At 35.0% G+C, this 11,339-nt stretch overlaps 1 protein-coding gene and 1 long non-coding RNA gene across 2 annotated transcripts in view; one reads left to right on the top strand and one right to left on the bottom strand.

The window, feature by feature from the left end:
* Nucleotides 1-6,224, top strand: part of LOC106995854 (uncharacterized) — a 61,239-nt gene extending 55,015 nt beyond the window's left edge. The window contains exon 3 of the long non-coding RNA XR_013414450.1: nt 5,815-6,224. This is a non-coding gene — a long non-coding RNA (uncharacterized LOC106995854). The remainder of the gene's footprint in view (nt 1-5,814) is intronic.
* Nucleotides 3,211-4,322, bottom strand: LOC697584 (olfactory receptor 5H14-like). The gene has a single exon (XM_015129033.3). It carries the CDS (start codon nt 4,232-4,234, stop codon nt 3,305-3,307), a length of 930 nt encoding a protein of 309 aa, XP_014984519.2. The 5' UTR covers nt 4,235-4,322; the 3' UTR covers nt 3,211-3,304.
* Nucleotides 6,225-11,339: the final 5,115 nt, after the last annotated feature.

Consider the following 11,339-nt stretch of genomic DNA (forward strand, 5'->3'; position numbering starts at 1 on the left):
TTTGACAAGGCCAGTATTACCTTCATATCAAAACCAGACAAACAGACATTAAAAAAAAAAAAAAAAAAAAAAAAAAAACAAAAAAAAACACCTTACAAGAGAATATCTCTGATGACTATTGATACAAACATTCTCAACAAAATACAAGCAAACCAAATTGAAAAATACATGGTAAAGATCATTCATCATGACCAAGTGGGATTTATCCCAGGGATGCAAAGGTTGTTCAGTATACACAAATCAATCAATGTGATACATCGTATCAACAGAATGAAGACAAAAACAGTATGATTATTTCAACTGATGCTGAAAAAATATTTAATAAAATAAAACATCCCTTTATGATAAAAACCTCATAAAACTGGATATAGAAGGAACATACCTCAATATAACAAAAACCATATACAACAGACCCACAGCTAGTGTCATACTGAATGGGGAATAAATAAAATGCTTTTCTCTCAGATGTTGAAAATGACAAGGATGTCCGCTTTTGCCACTGTTATGTAACAGTACTGGAAGTCCTAGCTAGAACAGATGAGAGAAAGAAATAAAGCGTATCCAAATTGAAAAGGAAGAAATCAAATTATCCTTGTTTTCAGTTGATATGATCTTCTATTTAAAAAGTCTAAACACTTGCCTTAAAAAAGCATGAGAACCCATAAAAATATTCAGTAGATTTTCAGGATACAAAATCCTAGAAAATAAAGTTACTGAGAATTGATAATTCTAGTTAATGTACGGTAATTAAAGCTGCTGAAGAACTTAAGAGAAACAACCCTGTATGCAAAGTAAGTAAGTAAATTAAGAAATGATTTTTATAAGAAAAGTCACCAGGTTTGAGGATATGTGGGGTTTTTTAAAAAAAAAAAACTGGAGTAATATTGTCTGGTTCAGATGGTAGCTAAAAGTTGTTTCAGAATAGATGATGAAAGACAAAAATCAAATGGATGCAGAAAGTTGGAAGAGAAAGAGAATATTTTGCAGTTAAGTTGCCAGAATTCAAGTTATTATGAGTTTTTAAAATGTGTCTTAATATTAAAACTAAACTAATCAAAACTATAATTTGGTCTTTTCAGTTAAAATCACAGTTTTAACAACGTGTTGCTCTGCTCTTATTAGACACTGGTTAAGTTTTCTCTTGGTCCTTTAAATACTTGGCCTATGAAACAAAAAGATTTTATGTTTTATCAAGATGATGTTCTGTGATTCATATTGTCTTTAGCCAGTATTTGATTACTTAAGAAAACTGAGTTTTCTCAGTATTAAAAGAGCTAACTTTTTTATTTTTTCACAATAACATCACTTTTTCTATTTGCCTTTGAAATCTTTGTCATTTTGGTATTCTTTCAATTTGTGACTGTATTTAACCAATTATTTAAGTCATTTGGTATTTTTAACAAACTTCTCCAAATAAAATTCTAAATTGAGTTCTTTTTGACCTCAACTGACTTTGGGATTTCCTGGATGAGCCCCTAGAATAGCTAAAGAGAATTTGTTTTATCTTTTTTAAAAAGAGAGATGTTAAGCTAATGAGGCTTATTTGATACGCAAAATTGAAGGAGACATATTGTCCAATAAAAGCAATGTTTACATTCTTTGTTATACTTTTAGAAATATGTATGATTAATATACATATTCTAGAATTTTATTATTTTTCTAGAACTCTGATATGCACTAAAATATTGTGATCAGTTATAATTCTAATTATTATCTCATTATGTTATATGGAACACAATGACAAAATTCTATGTAAATAGCATTGTAATAAACTCTTAACAAACTCTTAACAAATCTGTAAGCTTGGCCATTTAAACATTTTTTGTAATTCACTGAGAGTTTGTTGTTTTCTGCTGATGCTATCATAAAAGTTTTTGGAAGCAGCTGTGATATAAAATCTCAACACAAACATGGAAAAGACTCTGACAAGTGGAGAGAGATTTCTGATAACTATAAAATCACAATATTTAACAAGATTTAAATGAACTTTATTAGTAATTTGTTCAAGTACACCCTTTATAAATAGAATTAACATATTTACCTTTTTCTCCTTAGCTGATCTATCCTGAAATCAGAAACTATCACTAAATATTCTTATTTTCATGGCAATGGAGGTATTTGGAAAAGTTTATTAAGAATCTGTTCTCCTTATGACACAACACATTGGAAAACATTGGTTATGTTTCCAGAACTTTGACTGGAATGTCATATTTGAGAATGAGCATAGAATTAGAAATGACTGGACAGTTTTATGGAACTAGGAATTAACTTTATGGAGCAAATTAAGACCTGCCTTAGTCCATTTAGAGTTGCTATGAAGGAATACTTGAGGCTGGGTAATTCATATATAAAATAGAATTATTTGGCTCACAATTCTGCGGGCCGTACAAGGAGCAAAGTGCCAACATCAGCTACTGATGGGGGCTTCAGCTTGCTTCAGTCATAGCAGCAGGTGTCATGTGCAGTGATCACATGGTAAGAAAGGAAGCAAGAGAGAAGCAGGGAGATGCCAGGCTCTTTTTAATAACCAGCCATCAAGGAAACAAAGAATGTGAGAATTCATCCATACCATGAGAATTCCCTCCCTTGACCCATACACCTCCATTCTGTTTCACCTCCAACATTTCATTCAGACTTCAACATGAGATCTGGATTGGCCCATCAAATCAAACTATAGAAAGTTTCTCAAGAAAAACTGGCCTGATATCTGCTCACAGCTTTTCAGCCTTACCGGCTGAGAAGAAGGTCACTTTCTAGAAGGCCCAGGAAACTGAAAAATCTTTTCAGGACCTCTTTTGAGTACAGACAAATTTACCTAAATCTATGAATATTGCAGGTCAAGACAAACGGTATGTTCTTAGCATGACATCACAGCCTCTCCAGGCTACGATGTCTAATTAAAGATTAAAGTCTAATATGAGATTATTTATTAAAGGTCCTAACACATCCAAATTAAAAAGAGGTCGGTCACTATTTTTACTGCACTTATACTCAAGTCCTTATTAGATGACCTAGACTATTTTAGCATTTAATGCATTTATAAAGCCACATTGAATAACATACAACACTATAAAATGTTTTTATTTGTTTTCTGGTAACATTATTCAATGATGATGTGAACATGATTAAAATTTCTTAAATGCTATTTTAGGAATATATTTATTAGTTTACTATATATTAAACCTTAGGTCATTAAAGTACTAGAATTTTGCAAAATCTTTGAGTGCTGGTAAGACATACACACGTCTAACTTGCACAATCTTGTGACAGCTTTAGTAAATACAGAAGAGAGATTGTATGAGATCTAAACATTTCTTTTGAAAATTTTTGTCAATGAATCTATTACTTGATTGTTTCTCAGGCTGTAGATCATGGGGTTTAATAAAGGAACTATGACAGTGTAAAATAGAGACTCCATCATATCTTGGTCATCAGCCTGTGGGGAAGCAGAGCCCACATACATGACGGCGAGGGGCCCATAGTATAAAGATACAGATAAGAGATGAGCTCCACAGGTGGAGACAGCTTTTTGCATCCCTTTGACAGACTTATTTTTTAAGATTATAAGGAGGACAAGTGTATAAGATATAAGAATAGTTCCAATGGTAAAAACTTGAATTGAACCTGCAAAAATAAAAACCATCAGAAAGTTAATAGAAGAATCAGTACAGGAAATCTTTAATAATGGGATAATGTCACAGTAAAAGTGTTGTATTATGTTGGAATTACAGAATGTTAATCTGAATAAAAAAATTTCATGGATTAAAGCATGAAGAAGGCCACCTAGAAACGACAAAACTAACAGCCGGATGCATAGTCCATTGGTCATAATGACTGGATAAAGTAAAGGTTTGCAAATGGCTACATAGCGATCATATGCCATTGATGCCAAGATAAAACATTCTGTGGTTACACCAATTGCAAAGGAAAAAAATTGTATCATGCATTCAGAGAGAGATATCATCTTACTCTTAGCTAAGAAGTTGATCAGCATCTTCGGAGTCACTGTGGATGATAACCAAGCATCCACAAAGGCCAAACTCCCAAGGAATAAGTACATTGGGATATGAAGGTGAGGATCTTTCCAGATGATGACAATTAGACCAAGATTCCCCATGACGGTGATGAGATATATGACCAAGAATGCCAAGAACAGGGGTATTTTCCACTTTGGTTGATATAAAAATCCTGTGAGAACAAACTCTGTCAGCAATGTTGCATTTTCCTCTTCCATGTCCTCACTGCATGTCCTCTAAAAAATGAAATAAATGTAAAGGAACATTCGCAATGGAATTGTGAGTTGAAATTGGGGAAGAAGTGTTCAAATAAACCATGTAATTATCAGAGCCCTCTTAATTTTTTTTAATCAGCACTCTAATTGATGCACCCTATATTTGAGCATTTAAATACATGGGAAAAATAATACATTTTGGTTTGAAAATTGTGTAGGAATTAACAGATTGAGATTTAAAAAGATGCATCATCTAAATGTACTAAATTTTTGTGGACTCTACTGAATATAATAGGAAAACCTTCTGTCTGGGATATGGATGTAGGGTGAAGGAAAAAAGATATTTGAAAGGCCTGTATTAAAAATGGAATGAATGTAATGTGGAGAATCTCAAACTTTATTCTTCACATGATAAACATGCACCAAATATTTTAAAATGGGAAATGGCATTATATATATTATTATATATGCATATATGTGTATATATATTATTATATATGGCATTATATATATAATTTATATAATTTATATAATATATTTATATATTATATATTATAAATGGCATTATATATATTATTATATATGCATATATGTATGTATATATATTATATATACATACATATATACATATGTGTATATAATATTATATGCACATATGTGTATATATGTATATTTGTATATAATATTATATACATAATATAACACACATATATGTATATATATTTTTGGAGGCAGAGCTTTGCTCTTGTTGCTCAGGCTGGAGTGCAATGGCACGATCTCAGCTCCTCATAAAGTGCTGGGATTACAGGTGTGAGCCACTGCTCCTGGCCCAGTATATTTTTAAAATAGTATATTTTTAAAATTTAGTTCTTGATAGTGTAAAAGTATGCTGCAGGAAGGAGAAGCTGATTCAGGAATCCTAATTAGAAACTTGATACTAAGGTCAAGGAGATCCCAAATTAGATTACACATGAGAATCATCTGGGAGACTTTTGTTCATGAAAAATGCAGATTATGAGGTTTTAATGTAGAAGTTGATTATTTCAGGAATGAGGTCTAGGAATCTGTATTTCGAAAATACCCTCAAGGTGATGGATATGCATGTGAAGAGTCTAGTCCCTGTGTGATATGATATTGGAAGGCATGGTAGGACAAATGAATGGATTCAAAAGAATTCAGAATGTAGAGTCTTTAATTTCTGTGACATATTTGGTATGAAATACGTCATCAGTGAAGGAGAGAGAAGTCACTTGGTGACCAGGTAGATGGATATTAAACATTGAGGATGGGAACTCGAATTGCTGACAAGTTTTTGGAGTGAGCATCACATCTGAGCAACTAGGTGAGATTCAATCAGTAATATGGGCCTATTCAAGCTTAATAGAAATAATTACTTGGAATCATTGTAGTATTTGAAAGCATCATTAGGAATGATGCACAAAGTGACTGTACATTCTTTATAAGATGGCCAAGATCTAATAGTCTTTTTTGCCACCCATGTCTTGGGGGCTGTCAGAAGGTTACCTACTACTATAGAAGCCAAAACAACTGGAAACTCATTTTCCCATTCTTCTTGCCTCTAGAGTGAAGAAACAATGATCTAGGATGGCAATGAAACACACTGATCCTACATTTTGAATATGGGTAAAAGAAGAAAAAAAAGACAGGATCAAAAGTGGACTTTAGTTGTAAACTCAGCCATGGCAGAAATACAATGAATCCACTGAATGCATCCTTCATTTGACAGTATGAGTTGTCACATTATACCCAGAAGTGGGGATAAGAATACAGGAGTTAATTTTTAAGTGACTGACCTTAAGAGTTTTAGTCTAAGAAAGTGATTAATTAGAAAGAATGAGTATTTCTGTCAGAATAATCCAAAATAATTTTTAGAATCACTATGATCAAAACCAGTTTCAATTGTTTAATGTCCTAGATCACCACAAGTTGTCATATAAAGTCATAATAAGGTTAACAACAAAATAAAATATCATTAAAAGAACAATGCTGTCTTATAACTATTTATCCTATCCATATCATAATCATGAAACTAAAATATAGAGATAAGCCAGTAATAGTTATCTAATTTCAACCTGGCTATTTTGACAGCTTGTATACCCAATCTAAAATTATGGTAAGTTAACTAGCATTTTCAACATTTCTACGAAGCATAATGAAAATTATAGATATTTTTTCTTACCCATATTTTGAAAGAAATTTAGGATATCCTCTAAAACCATTAGGCTTTCTAAAACAGAAAAAAATACAATTGCACAGGAATGCTGATAACACAGGTAGCAATTCATTGCATATTCATTCTTTTGGGAGGCTTCTTTCTGCAAGCTCAGGAAACTACTGTTTACATAAATTTGGATTGAACAGAAGAGTCATTCAATTGTATAACTCTGTACTTTTGCCAGAAGATGATTGAATGGAAAACTGAAATTCTCATAAGAGTGCCAAGGGATTCCCTATGGAACAAACTGAAGCTGTTCTAGTGTGTATTGTGGATTTCGACATATATAAAAAGTCCAGATTGTCCCCAGTGGCATTTAACTTCTGGAATCATAAACACTTTTTCATGTGAACACTTCTAGTTTTAACAAATGAAATAATATTTTATATACTATTTACTGCTACAGATGACACTTCTGTCATGTTTGTATAAACTTTAGTTAAACGTGAAATTTACTCTTAGTGCTTTGATTAGTATAATCTTATCTGAGGTAATCAAAACATAATTTAATAAGGCCAAAGTTTCTGATTCCCTTTAGGAGACAAACCCGAATACGGTTGTCTTTCCCATGAAAACTGCAGCTCAAATTTTAGACATATACCTAGTTCCCCCATTTTGTGCTAAAATCTGATGGGAAATCTTATTAGACAAAGTCAGTGGATGAAACAATGAAAAATAAAGGCAAGGACTGCAGTGGGAAGTGCCCTGAATTTTTCTGACATAAAAAGAAACACATAGATCAATGGAACAGAATAAAGAACCAGAAACAAATCCACACATCTACAGTGAATTCATTTTTTAACAAAGGTTCCAAGAACATACATTGGGAAAAGACAGTCTCATCAATAAATGATGCTGAGAAAACTAGATATCCATATGCAAAAGAATAAAACTAGACCCCTATCTCTCACCATATCCAAAAATAAAATCAAAATGAATAAAAAGCTTCAATCTAATACCTCAGACTATGAAACTTCTACAAGAAAACATTGAGGGAAGTCTCCAGGACATTGTTCTGGGCAAAGATTTATTGAGCAATACCCTACAAGAATAGACAACCAAAGAAGACATGGACAAATGGGATTACATCAAGTTAAAAAGCTTCTGCACAACAAAGGATACAATCAACAAAATGAAGAGACAACCCACAGAATGGGAGAAAATAGTTGTAAACTACCCACCTGACAATGGATTAATAACCAGAATATATAAGGAACTCAAACCCCTTTATAGGAAAGAATCTAATAATCTGATCAAATACAGGGTAAAAGATTTGAATAGACATTTCTCAAAAGAAGACATACAAATGGTAAGCCCGCATATGAAAAGGTGGTCAACATCCCTGATCATTAGAGAAATGCAAATCAAAATGGCCTGGCATCTAGTGCCTGCCATTTTTCCAGGCACACAGTGCAAGCTGTCAGTGGATCTACCATCCTGGCATCTGGAGGACAGTGGCCCTCTTCTCATAGCTCCACTAGGCAGTGCCCCAGTGGGAACTCTGTGTGAGGGCTCCAACCTCACATTTCCCCTTCCCACAGCCCTAGTAGAGGTTCTCCATGAGGTCTCCGCCCCTACAGCAGACTTCTTCCTGAACATCCAAGTGTTTCCATGCATCCTCTGAAATGAAGGCAGAGGTTCCCAAATTCTTGTCTTTTGCATACCCACAGGCCACAGGAAGGCCATCAAAGCCTGGGGCTTGCACCCTCTGAAGCAATGACTCAAGCTATACCTTGACCCCTTTTAGCTATGGCTGGAGCTGGAGCAGCTAGGGTGCAGGGTGCCAAGTCCCAAGGCTGCACAGAATAGCGGGGCCCTGGGCCCAGCCCATGAAACCACTTTCCCTCCTAGACTTCTTGGCCTGTGATGGGAGGAACTGTCATGAAGATCTCAGAAATGCCCTGCTGACATTTTCTGTATTGTCTTGGCTATTAATATTTGGATCCTTGTTACTCATGCAAATTTCTGCAACAGGTTTAAATTTCTCCCCAGAAAATGGATTTTTCTTTTCTGCCACATGGCCAGGCTACACATTTTCCAGACTTTTATGCTCTGCTTCTCTTTTAAAGATAAGTTCAAGTTTCAGAAAATCTCTCTGTTCACACATATAATCATACACCTTTAGAAACAACCAGGTAACAAAACATCTTTAATCCTTTGTTGCTTAGAAATTTCTTCTGCCAGATACCCTAAATCATCTCTCTCAAGTTCAAAGTTCCACAGATCTCTAGGATCTCAAGGGAAAAACGCCACCAGTCACTTTGCTAAAGCATAGCAAGATTGACTTTTACTCCAGTTCCTAATAAGTTTCTCATCTCCATCTGACTACCTCAGCCTGGATTTCATTGTCCACATCACTAAGAGCATTTTGGTCAAAACCATTCAACAAGTCTCTAGGAAATTCCAAGCTTTCCTTCATCTTACTGTCTTCTTCTGAGTCCTCCAAACTGTTACAACCTCTTCCTGTTACCCAGTTTCAAAGTTGCTTCCTCATTTTCAGGTATCTTTATAGCAGTGCCCCACTCTTCTGGTACTAATTTTCTGTATTAGTTCATTCTTACACTGCTATAAAGAACTACCAGAGACTGAGTACTTTATGAAGAAAAGAGATTTAATTGACTCATAATTCCATAGGCTGCACAGGAAGCATGGTTAGGAGGCCCCAGGAAACTTACAATCTTGGAAGAAAGTGAAGGGGAAGCAAGCAAGTCTTACCATGGCAGAGAAGGAGAGAGAGTGAGCAAAGAGAGAAGTGCCACACACTTTTAAATCACTAGGTCTCATGAGAACTCACTCACTATCACAAGAACACTAAGGGGGAAATCCGCTCCCATGATCCAATCACCTCCTATCAGGCCCCTTCCCTGACACATGAAGATTACAATTTGATATGAGATTTGGGAGAGAACACAGAAACACAGAGCCAAACCATATCAATAAATAACACAGGAGTCACTGAAAACTCTTCAGAAGGGTGCACTGACATTACACAACATTAAATTATATTGCCGTGTACTTGTGTAACATAATGCTGGCAATAATGAGAAGGATGAAGAAAGAGATTTAAGGCATTCGGAATGTAGCATCACTAGGATATTGCAAGGCATTCAGAATGTAGTATCGCTAGAGTTCAAATATTTAGTCCTGTATTTGATGGGAAAGTAGTATTTACTGAAGGAAAATGGAGTCTCTTTATGAGTAGATGGATCGTCATCCAAAATAGAGACTGAGAATTCAGATGCATTGACAAGTGTGTGGTGTGAACATGCCTTGAACATCGGGACTAGCTGGTTAGTATTAGTAATATACTACTACTAGAGCAACAGAAATAAAAAAATAAGTTGGGTGTCATTGGAGTAGATGAGGGCATAGTTATGAATTACTTGTCAGAGAGTATACTGAGAAAAGAGAAGTATGGAAAGAAAAAAATGATGGTAGAATGAGCTAATTTTCTTTGGATATAGTAATAGGATTGCTAGTAATAGTATCACTGGGTCAAATGGCAGTTCTGTTTCAAGTTCTTTTTTTTTTTTTTTTTTTTTGAGACGGAGTCTTGCTCTGTCACCCAGGCTGGAGTGCAGTGGCCGGATCTCAGCTCACTGCAAGCTCCGCCTCCCGGGTTTACGCCATTCTCCTGCCTCAGCCTCCCGAGTAGCTGGGACTACAGGCGCCCGCCACCTCGCCCGGCTAGTTTTTTGTATTTTTTAGTAGAGATGGGGTTTCACCGTGTTAGCCGGGATCGTCTCTCGATCTCCTGGCCTCGTGATCCGCCCGTCTCGGCCTCCCAAAGTGCTGGGATTACAGGCTTGAGCCACCGCGCCCGGCCTCAAGTTCTTTGAAAAATTTACAGACTGCTTTCCACAGTGGCTGAAGTAATTTACATTCCCACCAACAGTATATATATGTTCCCTTTCTCTGCAGCCTCTCCAACATCTGTTTGTTTTTTTTTTAACTTTTTTTTTGACTGGTGTGAGATGGTGTCTCATTGTGGTTTTGATTTGCATTTCTCTGATGACTAGTGATAATGAGTATTTTTTCATATGTTTGTTGACCACTTGTGTGTCTTCTTTTAAGAAGTGTCTGTTCATGTTTGCTCATTTGTTAATGGGGTTATTTATTTATTTATTCTGGTTGAATTTTTTAAGTTCCTTATAGATTGTAGATATTAGACCTTTGTTGGATACATAGTTTGCAAGTATTTTCTCCCTTCATGTAGGTTGCTTTTAAACTCTACTGATAGTTTCTTTTGCTGTGCAAAAGTTCTTTCGTTAGGTCCCACTTGTCAATTTTTGTTTTTGTTGCAGTTGATTTTGTGGACTTAACAAAAAATTCTTTACCAAGGCCAACATCAAGAGGGATATTTCCTAGGGCTTCTTCTAGGATATTTATAGTATGAGGTCTTACATTTAAAAATTTAATCCACCTTGAGTAAGTTTTTGTATATGTTGAAAGGTAAGGGTTCAGTTTTGTTCTTCTGCTTCAGGCTAGCCAGTTATCCTATCACCATTTATTGACTATGGAATTCTTTAACCACTGCATGTTTATGTTGAACTTGAAAGTCAGATGGTTGTAAGTGTGTGACTATCTTTCTGAGTTTTCTCCTCTTTTCCATTGGTCTATGTGTCTAATTTTGTACAAGTACTATACTGGCTTAATGAAAATCACTGTGTGTAGAAATTAAGCAATTTTTAATGGCTTTAGTGAGAGCAATTTTCCTTACGTAATAGAATAAACGTCATCAAATAAGAAGTGAATGGGAAACAAGTAGCACAACAGTGAGGGTATGAGATAGAGCACTCAAAGAAATGTGAACACTTAGCATTTGTCTGCTGCTCACAAACTAATTTAATAGTTTTTCTCCCATAGAATAAA

Source organism: Macaca mulatta, chromosome 2 (genome assembly GCF_049350105.2).
Source record: "Macaca mulatta isolate MMU2019108-1 chromosome 2, T2T-MMU8v2.0, whole genome shotgun sequence".
Taxonomy (NCBI): Eukaryota; Metazoa; Chordata; class Mammalia; order Primates; family Cercopithecidae; genus Macaca; species Macaca mulatta.